The 26,762-nt window shown below is 40.4% G+C and overlaps 1 protein-coding gene across 1 annotated transcript in view; it reads left to right on the top strand.

Annotated features, from left to right (window-relative positions):
- Nucleotides 1-26,762, top strand: part of NUP205 (nucleoporin 205) — a 1,199,422-nt gene that overhangs the window by 907,590 nt on the left and 265,070 nt on the right. The window contains 1 exon segment of the mRNA XM_044087173.1: nt 25,562-25,700. Coding sequence (XP_043943108.1) covers nt 25,562-25,700 — 139 coding nt within the window.

The following is a 26,762-nucleotide window of genomic DNA, read 5'->3' as shown; positions in this document are numbered from 1 at the left end:
CACTATATCACAAAAGACAAGTGGATTTTGCAAACCATAGACCAAGGTTACGGTTCCACTTCCACACTATACCAGTCAAAGAGGAATGCCAAACCTACCTCCAAATCAAAAACAGAAGCTCTACAGCAGATAATGCAATTAACAAAGATGAGAGCTGTGGAAAGAGTACCAATAACAGAACAAGGCAAAGGATTCTACTCCAGACTATTCCTAGTTCCAAGAAAGGAAAAAGTTGGAGACCTATTCTCGATCTGTCCACCTTAAACACATACATCATTGTCCCAAAATTCAAGATGCTGACCCTACAGCAACTTCTTCCCATGCTGGGCAAGGAGTGTTGGCTGGTAACTCTAGATCTCAAGGAGGCATACCTGCACGTCCCCATTCGACCAATTTGCAGAAGATACCTCAGATTTCTTGCAGGATCAGAGCACTATCAATTCTCAGCATTGCCCTTTGGCTTATCTACTGCCCAGAGTATTCACAAAATGCCTGGCATCAGTAATCGCCCACTGCAGACTACAGGAATCCAAATTTATCCATACCTGGACGACTGCCTGCTACAAGGGGACAACAAAAGCAAGCTGACAACAGATTTACAAAGGGTCATTTACTTGCTACAAGCACTGGGATACACAGTCAATTTGCAAAAATCAAGGCTGATTCCATCCCAAACAAGGACATTCTTGGGCGGAATTGGACACAGTAAAACAAATGGCATTCCTAACTGCAGAAAAACAAAAGATCTCCCTCTTTACTTCTTGGCACTAACAAACCACAGCAAGCTAACAGCAAGAAAAGTTCTGCAGGCCTTGGGCTTCATGGCATCATGCATAATCTTGGTTCCACATGCCAGACTGCATATGAGAAAACTACAGTGGTACCTAAAGAATTTATGGTCCCAACACAGGCACAGCCTAGAAACAGAAATTCCACTAATTCCATGCCTAAAACAGGAGTTCCTATGGTGGGCTCAAGCATGCCAGTCAAACCCAGGCTTACCCTTTCACAAATATCAAGCAAGCCAAACCATCACAACAGACGCCTCAGACCTAGGATGGGGGGCTCACATGCTGGACAAATGCGTGCAAGGATTGTGGACGAGGACCAACTTCACCTGCACATCAACCTAAAAGAAATGCTGGCAGTAAAACTGGCAATCCAAAAATTCAGACCATTTCTCAAAGAAGGCCATTTGATGATAAGGACAGACAACACCACAGTCATGTGGTACATCAACAAACAGGGAGGCACTCATTCATACCCCTATGCAGAATGACTTTGGACCTTTGGAACCTGGCACTCAGCTACAACATCCAGTTACAGGCAATGTTTGTACCGGAAAGGAGAACACTCTAGCAGACATGTTAAGCAGAACCACCTCGGATGCTCACGAATGGATGCTACACCCGGACATCTTCAAGACCATCGCAAAGAAATGGGGAATGCCACAGATAGATCTATTCGCTTCCCTCTCAACCACCAGCTCAAAAATTCTGCACAAGGACATTCCATCCACTTGCATCAAAGTGGATTGCTCTCCTTCAGCTGGAAAGGCCTGACAGCATATGCATTCCCACCTCTTCCCTTGATACACAAGGTATTACTAAAAATCAAGGAGGAACGTCCAAGGATAATCCTGATAGCTCCAAACTGGCCAAGACAACACTGGTACCCATTGCTGAGGAGCATGTCTCGGGACAAAATGTGGTCAATACCCTGATGCCTTTGATGTTAACTCAGAACAACTACAGCATCATGCATCCAAACCTAAAAACGTTGCAGCTGACTGCATGGCACATCACATAGCAGCAACTATTCCAGATCTCTCCCAAAGGGTTAAAGACATTATCCTTGAAGCCCGCAGACCTTCAACAAGAAGGAACTATGCAGGGAAATGGAAAAGGTTTGTCATTTGGAGTGCTGAAAGAGGGAAGGATGTGTCGAATATAGATATGGCTAACATTCTGGAGTACTTGGCAGAGCTTCTACATACAGGCCTGTCCTATTCCTCCAAGATACATGCATCAGCTATTTCAGCAGAATACAGCTTTGATCCACCTGTCTTCTCACATCCTCTACTCAGGCAGTTCCTCAGAGGGATCAAGAATGTAAAACCTCCTAGGAAACCACCACTGCCAGCTTGGGATTTGAACTTTGTGCTAGAAAAGTTGACACTCGCACCTTTTGAACCAGCAGCAACAGCAGTCCTACAGCATCTTTCATGGAAAACTGCCTTCCTACTGGCAATAACCTCAGCAAGGAGGGTTTCTGAACTTCAGGCCCTAATGGCAGTACAACCCTTCCTAATCTTCCACCAAGACAGAGTGTCCATGAGGACTAATCCTACATTTATGCCTAAGGTGGTATCCAGAGTGTCCCTAAACCAGGCAATCCACCTACCTACCTTCTTCCCCAACCCACAAAACAGAGGGGAAAGAATGCTGCATACCTTGGATGTACACAGACAGCTACGCTACTACCTGGACAGAACAAAAAGTAACAGAAAAACTGACCAGCTTTTTGTAGCCTATGCAACAGGAAGGGAAGGAAAAGCAATTTCCAAACAGACAGTCTCCAAATGGATAGGAAATTGCATACGATTCTGTAACTCCTTCCATGGAAAACCAATTCCACAGAACATACAACCTCATTCTACAAGAGCAACAGCCACTACCACAGCCTTCTTACGAGGAGTGGCAACCAAGGACATTATTGAGGCGGCTACTTGGACCTCCGTGCATACATTTGCCAAGCATTATAATTTACCTCTGTATTCCAGATCCCGAGCAGGGTTTGCCACTGCTGTACTGCAAGGGATCCTAACCACACCATAATCTATTCTTCCTCCTCCCCTAGTTGGCTATGGTATTCTACCCAGTTGTTATGACTGCAGATGCATCCATGAAGGACATAGTACAGTTTTGTACCTACCATAAATGTAGATGTCCGAACTGGATAGCATCTGCAGTCAGGATTACCCTCCTCCTTCCCACTGTGGTACTCCTAGGGTATTTACCCTCCTAATAGCTAGCTGGTGGGGAGGAGTCTCTTATGGTGTATTTGTTTGTATATATGTACATACATGCTTATTTTTTGTGTTTGCCTTCTATCCTTTGGGAAACATTGGCATTTTTACCCAAAATTTAGCCTTCCAAGAGGGCAACTGGCATCTGGGGCAAGAAACACTGAAGAAAATGGCGTCGGCTGATGCCTTTATACCCGAAGACCAGCAGAGATGACGTCGGGTGAAGTGCGACATCAGCCGAAGCCGGACCCGGACTTTGGAATCCGGCCGACCGAAGGGCTGCCTGACGACAGGACAACCCAGTTGTTATGACTGCAGATGCTATCCAGTTCGGACATCTACATTTATGGTAGGTACAAAACTGTACTTTTCTTTTTCTTTTTATATATTTTATTAAATCACAACTGCAGCAGTGGCACACCTACACATACATTAATGGAAAAGAGAACAAACCATAGTGATATTTCTTATTGTTATTAGGCAGAATATGTTTTTAACAATTGTCATTCATTCCAACATTACCAAATTTCTATTGTTCTCAGTCATGCTTTGTAAGAACATTTGAAAAGGACTTAAATCAGCTTCTGAGTATGCTGTGATGGACTTGGTTGATAGTTTGCATGCATGTTATGGAAAATCTCATGAGCAGGTTTTGAATGTCTAATGGTAGATGCACAGTAGCTTTTTACTTGGATGTGTGGAATAAAACATACATTATAGTTAAAGTGCAGGATATTTTGTTTCTCGCCACTTTACCAGCATTGTATAGACACTATAAAAATGTTAACATTTTGCTAGATTTATTGTGACCCAAGACCGTGTTTAAATGTTTGTATTTGCAGAAGCAGTAATCACTATATCTGGTTTTACTTCAGACAGTACTTACAATGCATCCTATTCAGGTAGCTTAAGAACTAAAGCAAAGATACTTGTATTGGAAATACCATATTATTTGCCACAGGAAATCTTTACTATGACTGTATGACAAATTAGACACAAAAACTGTGTCTTCAGTTGTAATACAACTGCATAAAAGTAAGCTAGTAGTATGCTGAGGCAATAAATGTTGCTTTGTTTGCAAATTTCTAAAAAAAAAAAAGATAATCTGAAATACTTTAAAATAAAATATGATAGGTTACTTTAAGAAACATAATTGTTCAGCATTCTACTGTTTACAAAACAAATTTTATATATACCCGCAATATGTTTCCACAAACACTTAAAAAAAAAAAAAAAAAAAGTGTGCGCCAGTTGTATTTATACTGTGGAAGAGTTGCGCCCTTATCTGAGTCGCTCTTTGTGTGTGTGTGCTTGTGTGTGTGTGTGCTTGTGTGTGTGTGTGCTTGTGTGTGTGTGTGCTTGTGTGTGTGTGTGCTTGTGTGTGTGTGTGTGTGTGTGTGCTTGTGTGTGTGTGTGCTTGTGTGTGTGTGTGCTTGTGTGTGTGTGCTTGTGTGTGTGCTTGCTTGCGTGTGTGCTTGTGTGTGCGTGTGCGCTTGTGCGTGTGCGCTTGTGCGTGTGCGCTTGTGCGTGTGTGCTTGTGTGTGTGTGTGTGTGCTTGTGTGTGTGTGTGTGCTTGTGTGTGTGTGTGCTTGTGTGTGTGTGTGTGCGCGCGTGTGTGTGTGTGTGTATGTATACAGTTTTTTTTTTCTCTAAGTCACTAGGTGATGGCCTAGTCCAAAAACCTTTGACAGACATGATCCATTTCTAGAGATAGCAACACAATTAACATGTATGCAAGGAAACAAATGAAAGTAACATTCCAGGTTATTTGCTTTTCTAGCAGGAGATTATTCATTCAGTCAGTCAAGCCAGCTAGCTTTGCTTCTCCTGTGAGTACTGCAGAGATCAGACTACCTTCCCTCCACTGTGGATGGGGGTACTGTTGGTAGCTGCTCATTCTCACATCCTCCAAACCCCATCTAGGACCCACTGTGGAGGGGGGGATGCTGCTGTAAGCTGCTCATTCCCATCCTTCACACCCTATCCTATTCCCACTGTGGATGGAGGGCGCTGCTATTAGCTGCTCATCCCTGACCTCCACGCCCCATCTTGGCCCCACTGTGGACGGAGGTCTGCTGTTAGCTGCTCATTCCCATTCTGGTCCCACAGTGGATGAGAGGTGTTGCTATTAGCTGTGCATTCCCGTCCTCCACGCCCCATCCTGGCCCCACCATGGATGGGGGAGGGACTGCTGTTAGCTGCTCATTCCCATTGTCAGTGCTCCTTCCTAGCCCCACTGTGGATGGGGGCGCTGCTGTTACCTGCTCATTCTCATCCTCCACTCCTCATCCTGGCCCCACTGTGGATGGGGGTGCTGCTGTTAGCTATTCATTCCCATCCTCCGCACCCCATCCTGGCCCCACTGTGGATCATGGAGGTGTTGCTGTTAGCTGCTCATTTCCATCTGCCACACCACATCCTGGCCAAACTGTGGGATGGGGAGGGTTGCTGCTGTTAGCTGCACATTCCTGTCCTCCATGCCCCATCCTGGCCCCACTGTGGGTGGGGGCGCTACTGTTAGCTGCGCATTCCCATCCTCTACGCCCAATCCCGGCTCCACTGTGGATGGGGGATGCTGCTGTTAGCTGCACATTTCTCTCCTCCACACCCTATTCTGGACCCTCCAGCTGCCAGTCGGCTAATCAGACCTGCGTTGTCTGGGTCACAGTCTGCACCACAGAGATGGCAAGTTTTAGTGAGCTAGCATCTTATCTCGAACTGAGTTGCGTGGTTCTGCTGTGCAAGGTATTTTGTGCGTTATGCAAACCCAGACGCCTATGTCTTCCTTTCATTCATTGTTTCATGTCAGCATATTGTTTCCCATTGACCTAATTAGACTATGTTAAGTGCCCAAGTTTCTACTGATCATAGTTTTCAGTTGTTTCAGCTTTTAATAAATGGAGCAACTTGTTGGAGGGATTTCACTCTTGTTCTTTTTTGCTATAGGTTCATAGATTAGTATTAGGCTAACTGCCCTTGTGGGACATTTTAAGCTTAGCCAATTATCCCACGTGAGAATCAAACCCTGCAACTTGTATATGAAAGGTAAACACCTTTAACCATTATGCCAGCAGCCAAACAATAGACTAACAAACTCAGCAAAAGAAGCTCCCACTTTTACAAAAAAAAAAACCTCTAGTCCAGCAGTAATTGGTTTAACATCCAGATGTGAAGGTACTTAAGAGAATAAAATAGTCTAAAGTATTCAGATTTTGCCATAGGCAAATATTCACTGCCTTGTTTGGACATATGCAAAAGAAAATGTATCCATCAGAGGCACCAGACCCCTCTCCTGACATCTTATTGCCACTTCCCTGTCTCAACATGCTGCCACTTCAGCTGTTTCCTCTGATCATTGAGAAGTACATGGCACCACAGCATACATCCACTCTCAGCCCTGGCTATCATTTTGTTAACTTCCTCACACATCTTGCACTAAGCCCTGAGACAGGTTTAATTACAATATGGTCTCACCTTCCTTTCCTAGACTCCTAATCCCTTTTGTAATAGAGTCTTACTTCTTGCCCTGTGCTACTACTCCCACCTTTCTGTAATATTTCCACCTTCATTTCTGCCATTCTCAGTCTTTCTTACTGACTGTGCTAGTTTCCTCCCTCCCTGTGGTGCATGTACGCTCATCCCCATTCCTCTCGTGCTCTTCCTACAAGACTTCTCCACGGTTTTCACTTTTGTCTTCTACCTCTTCCATCTGGCTGAATGTCCCTCCTCCTTACCTGCCCATTTCCTTCCCGCTTAATGTGCAAAGTCACTTCCTGTCTACCCCCCTTGGACTTCATCTCCCCCTTACCACTTCTTACTACTTTGTGTAGCTTTTCTTCCACACTGGTTTCCTTCTCCCTTTCATGGCTGTATCTCCCACTTTCTCCCGTCACTCTACTCTCTGCCTCTTCACTTGCCTGTACTCCTTTACAACTTCTTTCCATATTATCTCGTCCTCTGCCTTTTCTTCCCATTAATTTATCCCACCTCGCCCTGTCCACAGGCCTTCTCTTACATTCTCATCTTCAGGCCCACTCTATCCTTTTGTGCCTAACTAACAGTCTGCTGCCAGCTACCTCATTATCTAAAATAAATTAAATAAAAATATATGTGTCCGCTGTCTTTACAAGTACAGAGCACCTCATTATCTAAAATAAATTAAATAAAAATATATGTGTCCGCTGTCTTTACAAGTACAGAGCACCTCATTATCTAAAATAAATAAAATAAAAATATATGTCAGCTGTCTTTACAAGTACAGAGCACCTCATTATCTAAAATAAATAAAATAAAAATATATGTGTCAGCTGTCTTTACAAGTGCAGAGCACCTCATTATCTAAAATAAAAATGTGTGTCCGCTGTCTTTACAAGTACAGAGCACCTCATTATCTAAAATAAATAAAACAAAAATATGTGTCGGCTGTCTTTACAAGTACAGAGCACCTAATTATCTAAAATAAATAAAATAAAAATATATGTGTCAGCTGTCTTTACAAGTACAGAGCACCTCATTATCTAAAATAAATAAAATAAAAATATGTGTCCGCTGTCTTTACAAGTACAGAGCACCTAATTATCTAAAATAAATAAAATAAAAATGTATGTGTCAGCTGTCTTTACAAGTACAGAGCACCTCATTATCTAAAATAAATTAAATACAAATATATGTCAGCTGTCTTTACAAGTACAGAGCACCTCATTATCTAAAATAAATAAAGTAAAAATATATGTGTCCGCTGTCTTTACAAGTACAGAGCACCTCATTATCTAAAATAAATAAAATAAAAATATATGTGTCCGCTGTATTTACAAGTACAGAGCACCTCATTATCTAAAATAAATAAAATAAAAATGTGTCCGCTGTCTTTACAAGTACAGAGCACCTCATTATCTAAAATAAATAAAATAAAAATATATGTGTCCGCTGTCTTTACAAGTACAGAGCACCTCATTATCTAAAATAAATAAAATAAAAATATATGTGTCCGCTGTCTTTACAAGTACAGAGCACCTCATTATCTAAAATAAATAAAATAAAAATGTGTGTCCGCTGTCTTTACAAGTACAGAGCACCTCATTATCTAAAATAAATAAAATAAAAATATATGTCAGCTGTCTTTACAAGTACAGAGCACCTCATTATCTAAAATAAATAAAATAAAAATATGTGTCCGCTGTCTTTACAAGTACAGAGCACCTCATAATCTAAAATAAATAAAATAAAAATATTTGTGTCCGCTGTCCTTACAAGTACAGAGCACCTCATTATCTAAAATAAATTAAATAAAAATATATGTGTCCGCTGTCTTTACAAGTACAGAGCACCTCATTATCTAAAATAAATAAAATTAAAATGTGTCAGCTGTCTTTACAAGTACAGAGCACCTCATTATCTAAAATAAATAAAATTAAAATATAAGTGTCCGCTGTCTTTACAAGTACAGAGCACCTCATTATCTAAAATAAATAAAATAAAAATATATATGTCCGCTGTCTTTACAAGTACAGAGCACCTCATTATCTAAAATAAATAAAATAAAAATATATGTGTCGGCTGTCTTTACAAGTACAGACCACCTCATTATCTAAAATAAATAAAATTATATGTGTCAGCTGTCTTTACAAGTACAGAGCACCTCATTATCTAAAATAAATAAAATAAAAATATATGTGTCCGCTGTCTTTACAAGTACAGAGCACCTCATTATCTAAAATAAAAAAAATAAAAATATATGTGTCCGCTGTCTTTAAGTACAGAGCACCTCATTATCTAAAATAAATAAAATAAAAATATATGTGTCAGCTGTCTTTACAAGTACAGAGCACCTCATTATCTAAAATAAAAAAAATAAAAATATATGTGTCCGCTGTCTTTACAAGTACAGAGCACCTCATTATCTAAAATAAATTAAATAAAAATATATGTGTCCGCTGTCTTTACAAGTGCAGAGCACCTCATTATCTAAAATAAATTAAATAAAAATATATGTGTCCGCTGTCTTTACAAGTACAGAGCACCTCATTATCTAAAATAAATAAAATAAAAATATATGTGTCCGCTGTCTTTACAAGTACAGAGCACCTCATTATCTAAAATAAATAAAATAAAAATATATGTGTCAGCTGTCTTTACAAGTACAGAGCACCTCATTATCTAAAATAAAAAAAATAAAAATATATGTGTCCGCTGTCTTTACAAGTACAGAGCACCTCATTATCTAAAATAAATTAAATAAAAATATATTTGTCCGCTGTCTTTACAAGTATAGAGCACCTCATTATCTAAAATAAATTAAATAAAAATGTGTCCGCTGTCTTTACAAGTACAGAGCACCTCATTATCTAAAATAAATAAAATAAAAATATATTTGTCCGCTGTCTTTACAAGTACAGAGCACCTCATTATCTAAAATAAATAAAATAAAAATATATGTGTCAGCTGTCTTTACAAGTACAGAGCACCTCATTATCTAAAATAAAAAAAATAAAAATATATGTCAGCTGTCTTTACAAGTACAGAGCACCTCATTATCTAAAATAAATAAAATAAAAATATATGTGTCCGCTGTCTTTACAAGTACAGAGCACCTCATTATCTAAAATAAATAAAATAAAAATATGTGTCCGCTGTCTTTACAAGTACAGAGCACCTCATTATCTAAAATAAATTAAATAAAAATATATGTGTCCGCTGTCTTTACAAGTACAGAGCACCTCATTATCTAAAATAAATTAAATAAAAATGTGTCCGCTGTCTTTACAAGTACAGAGCACCTCATTATCTAAAATAAATAAAATAAAAATATATTTGTCCGCTGTCTTTACAAGTACAGAGCACCTCATTATCTAAAATAAATAAAATAAAAATATATGTGTCAGCTGTCTTTACAAGTACAGAGCACCTCATTATCTAAAATAAATAAAATAAAAATATATGTGTCAGCTGTCTTTACAAGTACAGAGCACCTCATTATCTAAAATAAATAAAATAAAAATATATGTGTCCGCTGTCTTTACAAGTACAGAGCACAATCCTTTTAACAGTCTAGTAATTTTAAATGTCATGTATTGTTTTATGTCATGGCTTTTCATAGGTTCATAGGTTTATACTAGGCTATCTGCCCTAAGGCATTTATAAGCCTAGCCCAAATTTTTGTGGCTTACGCCACCCCTTATATGAAAAAATACTGTGCCCATTAGTTTGTTGTGCCTCTGTCCAGCAGTGACACAGATATGATTCCCGGGGTAAACCTACGATCTCCCATCCACAGGTCTAGATTTCTCTTGAACAGAGTCAGCGAGGTGCTCTGCCTCACATGGACCGGGATTTTATTCCACAGCATAGGGAGTCTCTGAGTGATAAATCTATCCCTCCAGCACGTCCTATTTATATCTGTGCTAAGGTTTAAGTCGCTTGCTCTAGTGGTTTTGGTGGATTTGGATTTTTTGAGGTGGAGCATGTCCATTAATTTCGGGTTGGACATGGCCTTGTATGTCAGGCACATGTCACCTCTGAGCAGAAGGTATGCGACTGAATAGAGCTGGAGTTTCTTCAATCTGGCAGCATATGACAGATTTTGGAGTCCCTTTATCCTTTTGGTGAGGAACTTTTGGGGTCTCTCCAATTGCTGCAGATGTCGGGTGAGATACATCCCGAATGGGGCATTGTACTCGATCATTTGTCTGATAAGTGAAGAGTACAGGGGAACAATGACCTCACTAGATCTGGATGTGAATCCCTTCATGATCAGGTGGGCAATGTAGAAGTTCTTTCTAACCACTTTAGCAATGTGAATGTCAAAAGAAAGGCCACTGTCAACCTGGGTCCCAGGTCCCTGATAACCTCTTCTGTGCTTAGTGGATTGCCACCTATATGGTAGCTTGGGGTTACCTTGTTTTTCCCGAAGGGTATGACTATACATTTTTTGGCGTTTAACTTCAGGCCATGGCTCTGGCACCAGCTATCTTTTTCCGTGAGTCCCTTCTGAAGGATATCCGTGTCCGATGCACTTTCCACTATGGCGCCCAGTTTGCAGTCGTCTGCAAACTTTGTCAGCCAAAGTCCTCCCATGTTGGCCTGTACTTCTGAGAAGTAGATGCCAAACAATAGGGGGCCAAGGACCGAGCCCTGTGGGACACCACTTGTAACCGGCTTGGAGTCTGACACAGCGCCAGCAACTCTAACCCTGTGGGTTCTGTCCTTAAGCCAGTTTGCAACCCATCTTGTGACATATGGGTTTACATTTAAGCTGGTAAGTTTTTCTACAATACCCGAGTGGGGTATTGTGTCGAAAGCCTTTGCAAGGTCAAGGTAGGCTGTATGGACTCCCTTTCCCTCATCAATGGCCTTGGTGACTGTTTCGAAGAAGTCGACCAAGTTCAAAAGGCATGATCTTCCCTTGACAAAGCCAAACTGGGTCGGGTCCAATGTCTGCAAGTCCCCTATATCTTTGTTTATGATCTCCATTATGATCCTCTCCATAGCTTTGCAGACTAGACTTGTTAAGCTTATGGGGCGGTAATTACCAGGGTCCGTAGAGGCGCCGCCTTTGTGGAGTGGGACCACAGTTGCCGTACGCCACTCCTTGGGCACGTATCCTGTGTTAAGGCTGAGATTAAACAGCTGCCTTATGTGCGGGTTTAATTCCTCATTTAGCTCGTGTACATAACCCACTAAAATGTTTAGTTTGTTGTTGTAGTCAGGGTTTTACAGTTATTTTTAATACTTTTACACTCTAGTTAATTTAGGTAGTTTAGAACTGGTTCCATTTTCAAATTACCATGTAGTTATAAGCTTTATTTTTTTATTGTATTTTAACATTTTAATGTTTTTCATTGAAATGTGAGAAAGTTAAATTTTAAATGTTGGTTTTTGTCTTTTATGTTTTTGGATGGTGTCTTTTTTTCTGTTGAAGTGAGTGGGAGATGTATTTATTTATTGACCTTTGACTGATGTGACTTTTTTTCTGTAAATATTAGCAGATGAGTTATTGAGAGGCTGTTTTTTTTTTTTTTTTTTTTTTTTTTTTTTTAAGTAAGCTATCGTGGTTTGGGGCTGTATATCTGTATTCAGTCGTGTGTGCTTTCTATAGGTGTAGCAAGTAGCATAGTCACTGCAGGTTTAAGGGAATTTTAGTAGTTCTGGTGATGTGCCAATAGTGGAGATTAAAGAAAGTATCAGTTTTTACTTTGATTATCTGAAGCATGCCATTAGTGTAAATGTAGAGGATTATTTTCAAGTCTCCATTCATAACCAAGTTGTTGTAGGTGTGACAGATGAGATATTTACCTCGAGAGCTGAACAAACTTTAGAGATGAATCCTTGTGTACCTTTCAAGGTCATATAAGTACCTGGCTATGGTCACAGAGACCTAGTCATATTTTTTATAGTATAAAGAGCTTTACCTGCTCCATGTACTGCGAATTACTGTGAGGGGAAAAGTACTAAGAGTACAGAGTTTTACCGCTATCCGGTCGTCCTTCCCCTTTGCTTTCAGTGCTGTAGTGACATGATCTGAAGGCTACAACACTCTTCCCATGTGCTGTCATGCCAAAGCTGTGCAGCCTTTTTTGCAGTTGTGATTTTCTTCCCGAGGGAAGCTAGAGAGCTTTTAAGTAAGAAATCAGATTTTGCAAAAAGGAAGCAAGTTACTTTTGGGTAGCAATATAGTCTGCTGATACCAAGCTGTACATTTATTCATAGGCAGTTCCATCATTTCAACCACTTAGATATTAGGTAAGTCAAGCATCTCCTATTAGTCTGCCCTTTCCTGTGTTTTGGCTTTGAATTTCATAGTAGAAACTTTGATCTCATCGTCATACCATGAAACATGCTCGTGTAGATTTTGAAATTCCTTTCATATTTTATTTTTCATTTGTAGTTTGAGTAATGTCTACAAAAAGGACCTCTGAGGTATAGGCTTCTTAAAATGCATTAAATCCTTCATAATATTCCAAAATGAGAGTGACTTTGAAAAGGATGCCATCTGTCGTGTGATGTAGTCTCTGTCAGCTCTTTGAGTGAGTGTATTCAACAATGGTGTTCTCTGAAGTGTAACGGTAGAAGTTAGACTGCCACATACTCTGGATATGAATTTTTGCTCAACTTTATCCAAAGAAAGAATGATATAAAAAATCAAGTTTAACATCTGTGATGGCGCTGTAGAGGTTGGACATAGTCCCCACTTGTTTCCTCTTGCTTATCTTTTTTGTTTTAAAGTTTAAGTCTCAAGGTTAACTGCACTTGAACAGTATAACTTGGGGAATAGCGACACTAGTTTCTTTCAAACACCAAACATCAATAAAGAAGTCCATTAAAGCAGAAAAGCTGGAGTTGCTGGAAGTATGTGTAAACTATGTTGAATAGTTTTGGTGCATAGTGAATGCATCTGAGACAAGTTACCAGCAGATGAATCAAATTAAAAAAAAAAAAACCCTTGGCAAGCATATATATCAGCATTTGAAAGAAGTAGCGAGAAGGGAAGGTAACCCAGATTGGACAGTTATGTTGCAGTGGCCTTAGAAAAAGATGCAGACTTTGCAGAATGTGACCTCACATGTGGGCATTACTGAGAAGGAATTGAAAGAGCAAGGAATTAAGAGCTATATACCTGTGTCTTGTCTGACTTAGTACTGTTTAAAAAGAAGCATGGTGATTAAGAGAATAGAGCCAGAAGGAAAAAGTATGAATTATTAGTTTGAAGGTAAGGCTGTGTAGCTTGTGGATTCCGGGAAATGTGTGGATGGCTGTAGACATGACACAATTTGCCATTTTTATGAGTTTGTCAGTAATGTACAGGATGAGTGGGATAGTTTGGCCAAAATATAAAATGGCAGTGGGCATTCAGAAACCATGGAGCTTTAACACTTGTATGTCCTTGAGGTCAATTGCCTATTTACCACAGGCCTTTCGAAGGAGGTTTAAGGTAGTTCATAGCTGAAACTCTTATTTACCTGTGCCTTTTGTTGTTTTTGGCTTGTATAGCTTTTTTGTGTGGCCTTTTTACTTGTGGTTTTGGACTTTTCTAATTTCACTTTTATTTGCTGTTGGATAGCTAAGTAGTTAAATACATTTAACTTTCATTAATTCTTAGTTTGTACTTATGTTAACATATTTCAATTTCAGAATATTCTTTCATTGACTAATTGGCCTTTGTATTTTCTTATACAAGTAATATATTTTGCCTCTTGCTTGACCAATTTAATTCCCTGGATAGTTACCATCAGTTTCGACTTTGCCTCATAGTGTTGGATTGTCTTTACATATTTTCTAGTTATCTGATGTAGAACTTCCCATTTCTGCACAAATTGTTTAAACTCTCACTTTCTGTTTCTTTTGGCTTGCATAGGATCATTGGAATCGCAAGGTAACTGAGTCAGGAGACTGTCGTCATTGCTAGTATCCACATTTAGGCATTTATGGAAGGCCAGGCCAGTGATACCAGGAACGATTTTATGAAGACCCATCCAGTTATCCAGGCAGACATTGTGTCACACTGCTTAACTTGGAGAGGAAGTTTGTTCCAGAGAGAGGGTGTAGGCACCGAGTGACTAGTCTGTCCCTCCTTTTTGTCATTATTTTGAAGATTTAGATCCATGGCTCACATGTTAGCTGGACTGTTTGATTTATTAAAGAGTGAGAGTCCGTGGACTACTGGATCCCCCTTAAAGCCTTATAAGCAAGACACACAGGTCTCTCGTAAGAAATCTAAAAGAAACTGAGTACATGGATAAAACCTCTAATTTCTTTGAAATTCATATGTTTAAGGACACTGATCTTTTTAGTTACAAACTTCTATGGTTTTCCCTTTTGCTTGATATACTTGTTGCATCCCAAATGGGACACTGTACTCTATGGGTCTGATCAATGTAGAGTGCAAGGAGGTGAGGACTTATTTTGATGTGGAAGAAATACCTTTTAAAGGTAAAAGGGTTTTCTAACCACCATACTCTATAACATGATAGATGGAAGGGAGTTGTCCACCCAAGTGCCCAGATCTCTGAGAAACTTTTCATTTTGTGGTGGTATCTATGCTGTACACTGGAGTTAGGGGAGGCTTACTAGATGCTACAATGTTGCATTTTTGGCATTGAGATGAGACCATTTTTAGTTACCAGCTATTGACGCACATAAGATGTTCTTCGTGTTTCACTGTTGCAGTCATTACATTTGGGTTATCTGCCTGCAGGTAGCCCTCAGCCAGCCTGAATATCAAAGTCTTGGATTCCTGCGTCGGATGCTGTCTTTTCTTCCATGACGTCAGGTCATAAAACATGCAGCTGATGCCATTACATCAGTCTTTCTTGCCGCACGGTTCCCAAACCAGAAGTAGTTCGCAAGTGCCGTTTGGCCAACTCCAGAAATTTTCATTTTCGAGTTTCAGAACTGAAGTCTTCGAAAAAAGCTAAGTACCCCGTTGGGGATCCTTTTTCTTGCTCTTAACCGATGTCAGTAAAAGTTAACAATTGTCTTACCTGTGGAAAGCAAATACCTCATAAAGATTTTAATTCGTACTGCATTCCTTGCTTAGGCCCAGACCACAATGTCCCTCGTCAGTTTTGTGCCTTATTCAAACCCCAAACTATTTGTCGTCTGTCTATTTTCACAGCAAATTATTTTGGTACTTGGTTTAACTATCCAGAAATGGCTTCGGTAAGCCATCCGACTACCGATATTCCGGAAAAACGTAAAGATAAAGACAGAGACAGACCGCATAGGTCCAAAACTGCCAACAATGCTTCCGTTAAGCTAGTTGCCAGTTCGCCTGCACTCAGTGAGGCGCTTTTGCAGCCCCTGATGCCCGCTACATCAAATTCGCAGGCCTCTACTGAGACCCATTCGTAGTCCGGTATACCGCAAAATGCTTCTTCGAATATGGAACCTGCGGATGTCTCTACCTTGGATGGGTCCGGAGCCGCTGTGCAGGCATCGACTTCTGAGGGTGTATTCAGGCCTACAGAGTTGCATTTCAAACCGACACCATATTCTTCAAGGCCTAAAACTTGACCCACGCCTAGAAACCTGACGTCCTAACCACATGGTCAGGCCCATATGCCTAAAACACAAATGCTTAGAATGGCTGAAGACCTTATTACTTTAATTAGGGGAAGCCAGCCTTCCCCCTCTGAGACCTAGAACTGATTTTCCTTCTGATTCTTCTGATCAGGATTCTGAAATTTCTGTTTCTTCTGATTGCCAGGATTTGCCCTTATCTTCCTATGAGGATTCTGATGCAGTGGATTCCATTCCCTCTACTTCCCCTCCAAAAGGTTTTTCTTTTGGTGAAACCTTGCACACACTTGGAGAGCATTTCCGCTGGGAAAGCCAGGATTACTCTGACTCCATAAAGAGGCTTAGGGAATTCTTACTTCTCCCTCAACACAGGCCTTTAGCTATACCTCCTGTTCTGGACATTGTAGATGATGCATTCTTGGAATCTAGCCTGGCCCCAGACAGTTTACCTCCAGCTCCCAGAAAACCTGACAGCTAATAGAGTACCTGACTTTCACAAGTTCCTCTTCAAGAATCCTACTGAGGATCCAGAGACCATTTCTCAAGGACCGAAAGGCATTAAGGCTACTGCTGCCAAAAACCTTACCCCCTCTGATAGAGATTCCAGGGCCTTGGACAGACGGCGTAAGAAGGTATACACCTCTGCTACTTTGGCCATTAGGGCCCTAAATTGCCAGTTTCTTATGTTAAAGTATCAGCAGCATATTATGGGGCTACTTAAACAGAAAATTATGTTGATTCCTGACTTTGCTGAACATAAAGAATTACAGGATTTAATGCAGGGCTGCTGTCACTGGGTCTGTACTTAGAAGGCATGCTTGGCTTAAGGAGCAAAACTTGCCAGATCATGTTAAAGCTAAATTACTGGATGCTCCCTTAAACCAAGACCGCCTGTTTGGCAACAAAGCAGAAGAAGTCCATAAAAAGATGGAGGAAAAAGCTAAATCTATGCAAACTGTTAAAGATTTCCTGCAAGTACAGCCTCCCAGATTTAGTAGGCATTGGCCTTGTAAGAATTGGTCCTTTCTAGTCTCTTCCAGGCCTTCTCAGTCCAAACCCAGGAACTGCAGACCCACCAAGGTTACTGTCTCAGGCTACACACAGGCCTAAGCAGTGGGGGGGCTCCCACTTCCAAAGCTGGAAGTAGTAAGACACCCCCTATGGAAAAAATGTCACAATGACTTAATTTTAACCCTTCCAAGCCGTGCTCAACTGCCTGCTCCCTTAGGAAGAAAGCTCACCCTGCATGCAAAAAACTGGGAACTCCTTACTCAGGACAAATGGGTTTTAAATATAGTTTTCCAAAGATACAGATTCCACTTCCACACCTTACCAACCACAAACAGTTTGCCAGACCTACCCCCAAATCAGTGGGCAGAGGCTCAACAGCAGGTTCTCTCTCTTCTAAGTATCAGGGCTATTCAGCCTGTCCCAGCAGAAGAAAGGGGACAAGGTTTTTACTCAAGACTTTTCCTGGTACCCAGAAAAGACATCTCCTGACGTCCTATCCAGGACATCTCTATTCTAAACACCTTTTTGGTAATCCCAAAATTCAAAATGCTAGCACTTCCAACAGCTGCTTCCTATGCTGGGCAAAGATATCTGGTTGGCAACCTTAGACTTAAAGGAAGCTTACCTGCACATTCCAATAAGGGAATCTTGCAAGAAATTCCTACGCTTCAGAGCAGGCTCCATGCACTATCAGTTCTCTGCGCTTCCCTTTGGCTTATCTACTGCATCCAGGGTATTCACAAAGTGTCTAGCTCCAGCCATTGCATTTTGCAGGCAGAGAAATATTCAGATATACCCATACCTGGACGATTGTCTAATTCAGGCAGAAAGCCAGGACATGCTATTAAAAACATCTGGCATTTGTAAAGAAACTTCTAACCTCACTGGGGTACACCATAAACGAAAAGAAATCTTATCTAGTACCCCGCCAACAGATTGTATTCCTGGGAGCAAGCTTGAACATAACTTCCAGATGGCCTACCCTCACACCAGCGAAACAAGTTTGACAGCCTACTTCAAACTACTGGCCACGAAGACCCAGCTATCTGCAAGCCCTGGGGTTCATGGCCTATTGCATTCTATTAATTCCATATGCAAGACTGCATATGAGGAAACTACAATGGTATCTAAAAAGCCTATGGTGTCAACATTCTCAGGACCTGGAATCAATGATTCCTATCATTCCTTGCATAACGACAGAGTTCCTTTGGTGGGCAGAAGCCTGCCACCTCAACAAGGGGCTCCCTTTCAATCTACCCCCTGCCACCTAAACCCTAATAGATGCATCAGACTATGCATGGGGGGCTCACTTGGCAGGGCAGTACATTCAGGGCAAATGGAACCCGAGTCAGATGCACCTGCATATCATCCAAAAAGAAATATTATCTGTACAGAATTCCCTGACAGCCTTCAAGGACTACATCCTTCCAGAACAATTATTGGTAAAGACAGACAACACCACAGTTATGTGGTACATAAACAAGCAGGGGGAAACCCACTCATACCCTCTCTGTGCAGCTCAGTTCCTGCCAGGCAAGCTAAATTCACTGGCAGACTACCTAAGCAGAAATCTCATGGACCCGCATGAATGGAAACTGGAACCAGAAATATTCAACCTCTTGAACAAATGGGGGACTCCAGAGATAGACCTGTTTGCCTCCCCCTGGAGCTACCAATTGGACAAATTCTGCACAAGGACTCCCCACAATCAAGCTTGGAAAGTGGATGCCCTGTCCTCTTGGTTTATGCCTTTCCCCCTCTGCCTCTCCTCTCAAAGGTACTGCTAAAGATCAAACAGAACAAACCAAGGACAATACCGATTGCACCAGACTGGCCATGCCAGCATTGGTACCCCCTCTTGCACAGTATGATACTGCTGGAGACATGGCACCTATCTCAGACACCTTTCCTGCTGTCCCAGCAGGCAGGCCAGATTCTGCACCCTCAGCTTCAAACCCTGAACCTTGCAGCCTGATTAATCCCTTGAGCTCTCCAATAGCATCCCTCAGTAAGCAGGTGCTAGATGTTATTCTGGAAGCAAGGAGGCCTAGCACTAGAAAATCTTATGCTGAAAAGTGGAAAAGATACTGTTCCTGGAGCCAAACTCAGGGGATGGGCACAGCAGTGCCCAGCTTACCTCGTATTCTTCAGTACTTAACAGAAATGCTCCACAAAGGCCTATCCTTCTCATCCATTAAAATTCATGCCTCTGCCATTTCAGCACATTATAATACTGAACCTACCCCTCTTCTCTCACCCCCTGCTAAAGCAGTTCCTCAGAGGGGCCAAAAATGTAAGACCCCCCCCCCCAGCCTGGGACCTTAACTTTTTATTGGAAAAGCTCACTCTCCCTCCATTTGAACCAGCTGTAACTGTAGAGTTGAAATTCCTTTCTTGGAAAACAGCCTTCCTTCTAGCCATCACTTCAGCAAGAAGAGTGTCTGAATTACAGGCCCTCATGGCAGTGGAGCCCTTCATTATCTTCCATGCAGACAGGGTTTCCCTCAGGACCCATCCTTCCTTTATGCCCAAGGTGGTGTCTAGTGTGGCCTAATTCAGTCCATTCATTTGCCTACTTTTTTCCGAATCCACAAAACAAAGCTGAACAAATACTGCACTCTTTGGACGTGCACAGACAACTTAGATTTTATTTGAACAGGACCACACCTCTCAGAAAATCTGAACAGCTGCTAGTTGGCTTTGCTGCAGGGGCATAGGGGAAGGTCATTTCAAAGCAAACCATTTCTAAATGGATAGCCCATTTCATTCATTTCTGCTATAAGCACCATGGAAAAACTACCCCACAGCGGATAAGATCACATTCCACCAGGGCTGCATCTACCTCTACAGCCTTCCTCAGAAGAGTCCCTACCAGGGACATCCTAGAAGCTGCTACCTGGAGCTCTGTACATACCTTCACCAAGCATTACCCCATGCCTATTTTTTTCTAAATCCAGAGTTGGTTTTGCCACTGCCGTCTTGCAGGGCTTAATAGCTGGTCCTAATGCTCTCTAAATTCCTCCCCCCTTCCTTAGCTTTGGGAATCAACCCAAATGTAATGACTGCAACAGTGAAACACGAAGAACATAGTACAGTTGTGTACACTTACCATAAATGTAGATGTTCGAGTGTATTCACTGTTGCAGTCCTGGTTACCCTCCTTCCAGCCCCCTGACTTCTCTTGGCTCTACCTTTCCTTCTTGTTTGGTGTATTTAAGCTTTCTGGTGTATTTGCTTTTTGTTGGAGGTGTAACCTAACATATAATTGCTTCCCATTATGGGGGCACCGGACATCTGGGGCAAGAAAAACTGATGTAATGGCGTCGGCTGCATGTTTTATACTCCTGACGACCTGATGTCATGAAAGTAGAGAGAGCATCCGGTGCAGGAATCCAAGACTTTGATATTCAGGCCGGCTGAGGGCTACCTGCAAGCAGATAACCCAAATGTAATGACTGCAACAGTGAATACACTCGAACATCTACATTTATGGTAAGTGTACACAACTGTACTTTCCTGATAGATGCCTGACATGTATGTCAGGGGGGCTTGACGCTTGACAATGACTCCCAGCTTACAGTCATCTGCAGACTTAAACCAGACATCCTCATTTGGTAAGTGGTGATCTGAAAAGTAGATGCCGAAGAGCAGAGGTCCCAGCACAGACCCCGTGGAACTCCACTGATAACCTTCATGTTCTCAGTGGATGCACCTCCAACTTTTAATGTGCGAGTCTCGTCTGTAAGCCAGTTGGTTATCCCCCTAACCCCGTACAGGTCAACTTGCTTATTATATTTTCATATGTTATGATATCTAATGCTTTGTTGAGGTCAGGGTATGCTATGTGGATAGTTTATCCACAGCCTGAATAACACCATCAAAGAAGTTCACAAGATTTATTAGACATGATCTATCTTTGACAAAGCCAAACTGCTGGTGATCAGGTGTGATCAGATTTTTGATGTTACTTAGGTCAGTTATGATGCAAGACTTGTTAGGCTGATGGGTATGCAATTTTTGGGGTCCTTGGTGGGACCACCCTTGTGGCTTAGTATAGCATTAGTTTCTAGTCTCAGGCTGAAGAGGTTGAGGAGTGTATCCAGTAATACTTGCTTAAAACACATTTGAGAGTTCAGTCATGAATCTGCTTATCTTAGAACCATATAGACTCGTCACTCTGGACTCAGTTTTTGTTTTTACATATAAGATATGGTTATTTCAGCTGATACACTAGATGGGAGCAACATTACACTACTTTAAACCCAGAGCTGCACGTGTAATGCTTGTTCTCAACATTTCAGACCTAAACTACAGTGTTGTGCAGTTCTATGGAATCCTTAAATATGGTATTTTGTTTGTTTGTCTTTCGGCTTTTTCCGGTAAGGGGTCGCCACAGTGGAACTCTGGTCCGCTAATAATTGGCAGTAGATTTTTACGAAACGTTGAGGTGCCAGCTTGATTCCCAACCTTCAACGAAGGCACACATGTTTACGCACACATGTCTTTCGAACGCTACCCAACTGCGGGAAGGACATGCAGACTGCACACAGAAGGCACTCCCAATTGCATCTCTAAAAATTATCTAGAGGTCAGGTTCAACAAATTATTTACTTGACAAAAATAAAACAATGAGATAATCTTTCTACTCTGCTTTTTTTTTTTTTTTTTTTTTTTTTTTTTTTTTTAACTTGTATGTGGATTAAAAATGTGCAGATGTAATTTGAAATGTTTTATTGTGATTGTGGAGTGCTTTTTTGTTGTTTTTACTGTTTAACTTTATCATCTTGACACAGAGTGTTTAAATTATCTTCATAGTCTTTGTTTTATCTTTGTTATGGTTCAGTTTAGCTGTTTTTCCTAACATTTAATCATTTTTCCCTAATTGCATCTGATTTGAAATCATTTATGCTGACATAGCCCTTGTAATAAAACCTGTAGCTGTCAGTTTGAATGTTTGTGCCTGACCATGTGTTTTGTGGTATGACTGATGTAGGCTGGAAGTTGGATTTCAAAATGAGTGGCTGCTATTTAGTGTGGGGATACATACTGGCACCAGACAATGACGGAAGGGTTAACAAAAGTGTGAGTGATGTGGGACATGAATGTAAAGTGGCAGATATTATGGAAATGTTTTTGATTTTCTGTGTTTTAAACAGTTCTCTGTATGATTCTGTTTGATTTGTGTTTTTTTTTTTTTTTTTTTTTATTTCGTTTCTTCTTTTGGCTTTTTCCCGATTAGGGGTCACCACAGCAGATCACCTGTCCACTCATGATTGGCAGTGGAGTTTTACAGTGTCGAGTTGCCAGCCCGTCGCCCAACCTTCCACAGAAGGCACACATGCATGCACTCACACCTAGGGCCAATTTAGAGTGTCCAATCCACCTACAGCGTGTCTTTGGGATGTGGGAGGAAACCGGAGCACCCGGAGGAAACCCATGCGACCACAAGGAGGACATGCAGACTCCACACAGAAGGCACCCCAGCCGAGGATCGAACCGGAGAACCTCTTGCTGTGAGGTGGCAATGCTAACCGCTGCACCACCGTGGCCGCCTTTTTTTTTTATTTACTTTTACAAAATAACACTTCCTCCTTAGGTTCATATATCTTCTGTAAATTGTGCTTATATTCTAATACTGCTGCTGTTCTGTGTCTCAGAATTTAAGCTTTTTAATTTTTATATTTATTCTTGCTTCATAGTGTTGATTTAGTTTCTGTTATACACCGGCATTTATATCTGTACCGACTGCTGACGTTTCATGTATTTTTTCAAACTGACTGCTGCCAGGTTGTGTGCATTTAGGCTAGTCTCTGCTGTTTATGTAGAGAGCAGTAACATAGTATTGAAATCTGGCAAATCCAGTTTGGCCATTTAAAAAGTATTCACTGGCTATCTACATCAGTAGCAAAATAATGTAAGAGTAGGAGTCTGCTGGATACACATACTAATTTTTTATTATCAGTACTATTTCTTTATGTAATGTACTTTTTTATTTCTTATTAGCCGTTTGCTGTCTGTCTTCTTAAAAATGTATGTCTTGGGCTACCTGTTTTATTAATTTCTTTACTGTTTCACTTATTTCATGATCCTGTTTTTTTTTTCTGTTTGTTCCTTAATTTCGGATCTCTAGCTCGAGCTTCAAACTTGCATGCTTGTGGCTAATAAAACAAATTGCAATGTACCAGAATCTAAAATTAATACTTTTGTGCTTTTTTTTTAATTCACCTCCAGTTTTTCTTTCGTTCTTGCCAAGTCACTTTATTGTTAACTTAATAGGTATATATGACTGCAGGTAGACACAGACAGTAAGGATAATAAGACTTTATCCTTCAGCAGTGTTTTAACAGACAGTAAGGATAATAAGACTTTATCCTTCAGCAGTGTTTTAACAGACAGTAAGGATAATAAGACTTTATCCTTCAGCAGTGTTTTAACAGACAGTAAGGATAATAAGACTTTATCCTTCAGCAGTGTTTTAACAGACAGTAAGGATAATAAGACTTTATCCTTCAGCAGTGTTTTAACGGACAATAAGGATAATAAGACTTTATCCTTCAGCAGTGTTTTAACGGACAGTAAGGATAATAAGACTTTATCCTTCAGCAGTGTTTTAACGGACAGTAAGGATAATAAGACTTTATCCTTCAGCAGTGTTTTAACGGACAGTAAGGATAATAAGACTTTATCCTTCAGCAGTGTTTTAACGGACAGTAAGGATAATAAGACTTTATCCTTCAGCAGTGTTTTAACGGACAGTAAGGATAATAAGACTTTATCCTTCAGCAGTGTTTTAACGGACAGTAAGGATAATAAGACTTTATCCTTCAGCAGTGTTTTAACAGACAGTAAGGATAATAAGACTTTATCCTTCAGCAGTGTTTTAACAGACAGTAAGGATAATAAGACTTTATCCTTCAGCAGTGTTTTAACAGACAGTAAGGATAATAAGACTTTATCCTTCAGCAGTGTTTTAACAGACAGTAAGGATAATAAGACTTTATCCTTCAGCAGTGTTTTAACGGACAGTAAGGATAATAAGACTTTATCCTTCAGCAGTGTTTTAACGGACAGTAAGGATAATAAGACTTTATCCTTCAGCAGTGTTTTAACGGACAGTAAGGATAATAAGACTTTATCCTTCAGCAGTGTTTTAACGGACAGTAAGGATAATAAGACTTTATCCTTCAGCAGTGTTTTAACGGACAGTAAGGATAATAAGACTTTATCCTTCAGCAGTGTTTTAACGGACAGTAAGGATAATAAGACTTTATCCTTCAGGAGTGTTTTAACAGACAGTAAGGATAATAAGACTTTATCCTCCAGCAGTGTTTTAACAGACAGTAAGGATAATAAGACTTTATCCTCCAGCAGTGTTTTAACAGACAGTAAGGATAATAAGACTTTATCCTTCAGCAGTGTTTTAACAGACAGTAAGGATAATAAGACTTTATCCGTCAGCAGTGTTTTAACAGACAGTAAGGATAATAAGACTTTATCCTTCAGCAGTGTTTTAACAGACAGTAAGGATAATAAGACTTTATCCTCCAGCAGTGTTTTAACAGACAGTAAGGATAATAAGACTTTATCCTCCAGCAGTGTTTTAACAGACAGTAAGGATAATAAGACTTTATCCTCCAGCAGTGTTTTAACAGACAGTAAGGATAATAAGACTTTATCCTTCAGCAGTGTTTTAACAGACAGTAAGGATAATAAGACTTTATCCTTCAGCAGTGTTTTAACCCACAGATTGCAAAGTTGCTTTGCATTCTCAGCTCACTGAATACACAAGACAATCGCGTAACCAGATACAACTTTTATTACTGATGAACTTTGGATAGACAGACTGTAATGTACAGGGGTTTTACAGACACACGAAAAATATGCAGCAGCATCTCTTGGCAAGATCTGTTTGTTCACCAAGTGGAGAGCAACTGTGTGATTGTTTGAAAATTATTGATGTCAGCCGCCTTATACAGTTGTACACACAAACTCCTTCAGTTTGTCTTGCAAAGTTAATATGGAGGTTTATAAAATGGATGATCATACTAGGATAAGGCCTTCCGTTGTCATTGTGCAGTTTCTGTTCATGTTTACTTTAGTTAGATATGCAAGGTGTAAGCCTATGTCAATGCATATTCATGGAAGAATGTTCATTGAGGCTATAGAAAGATTTGGCATTAGCACTTATAGGATATTGCATATCTAAACCTTAGACAGAACGCCATGCTATAATGTTTATGTATTTTATAGTTGCTTATATAACAAACTCATCTTTGAGAACATTTCACTCAGTTTTGTGGACCATTCTCCTCTGTAATTTATGTATGTATGTATCATTTCATTTACAATCTATTTTTGGACATTAAAGCATCACGTAATGAAAATATTCTAATCTGTGGACTTGACTGCCTTGTGCTCAGATGTTTTTAGATACCTAGCTTATGTGTTCAATGTCTACTGTTTGTATTGGTTTTCTTGACTGTGATCTTTGTTTGCTTCCTGTTTTAGATTATTTGGAATGAGAGAGCCGTCAGGCTTCATCCCAGCACCAGTAGAACGTTATCACCAGATTTTGCTGCCTGCACTCCAACTTTGTCAAGTTATTCTTACATCAAGCACTGCTCAACAGCAGCAGGCAGCAGGACAAGTAAGTCTGGACTAAAAATAGTTTTCTAACTTCCAACTAGACCCTGATAGCCAGAGAACTATCATGAGGTGGGAGAATGTCGGTTGGCCTGCCCATTTCTTCTGGGAGATTTTTAACTATTTCTTTAAAGCTGGGATACTTGGTAGTTGCGGCATCCCTTTAGTACGGAGGACAGTGCGGAAGTGGGAGAGGGGTGCTGATGTATTCAGACTTGTTGTAAATCGTCACAGAGGGCATCAGCCAAGAGGTTAGACATAATTAAGCCCTGCAGTATATTGTGATGGATTTTGAATACTACCACCCAGCGCTTCCATTGAGGAGACTAGGTAGACACCAGTGGGATTTTGAGAGGCTTCAGAGAGGGCTTGGATATAAATCAGCAATGTTAAAAGTTGTAATGTTTTCTTTCTTATTACCTGACCAAACTTCAGGAGTGTAAGACACACTAATCAGTTAATTTGAAATAACCATTTTACATACATAATTCCAGGGCTCAGTTTCCAAGATGAGACTGATCTTGTAAATTAGATTTCTGTAGTTTTTTATTGTATCAATGGATCTATGTGTATATGTATAGTTAAGCATATTTATACATAAGCACATGTATAAAACATTTGTGTGTAAAGGTTTTTTTTTCTTTATTGAGCAGATAAAGCTTCCATTAGTCTTGGATCCTCTTTATGTAAAGATTCATGAGGTACAGTTGCGGAGCAATGATAATACAATTAACATACCAGCAGAATTCAGCTTTATGCTGAAATATTAAGAAACACAAAAATATGTGGTAGGTGTTCTTTGGATGCAACCTTTAAAGCAGCTGGTTTGCAGTATATATTGAGACAGAAGGAAATGTGAAGTTCAGTGGCAGGAGACAAACAAGAGCAGTTTGTTTGCCTGGAGTCTTACCTAATGATTGAGATGCATATCATATTTAACCTGTAGACTGGTTTGTCTTGCAACCGACTAGAATTAGCTGATGAATTTTTATGCTGGTTTTTGCGAATGCACAGTAACAACACTTTGCTTCACTTGCTGAGATACTGCAACAGGTTAGTATGCAAA

Source organism: Protopterus annectens, chromosome 11.part0, assembly GCF_019279795.1.
Source record: "Protopterus annectens isolate FY-2018-M chromosome 11.part0, PAN1.0, whole genome shotgun sequence".
Lineage (NCBI taxonomy): Eukaryota > Metazoa > Chordata > Ceratodontiformes > Protopteridae > Protopterus > Protopterus annectens.
Note: the sequence above shows the minus strand (reverse complement) of the source record. Positions and strands in the feature narration are given on the sequence as shown.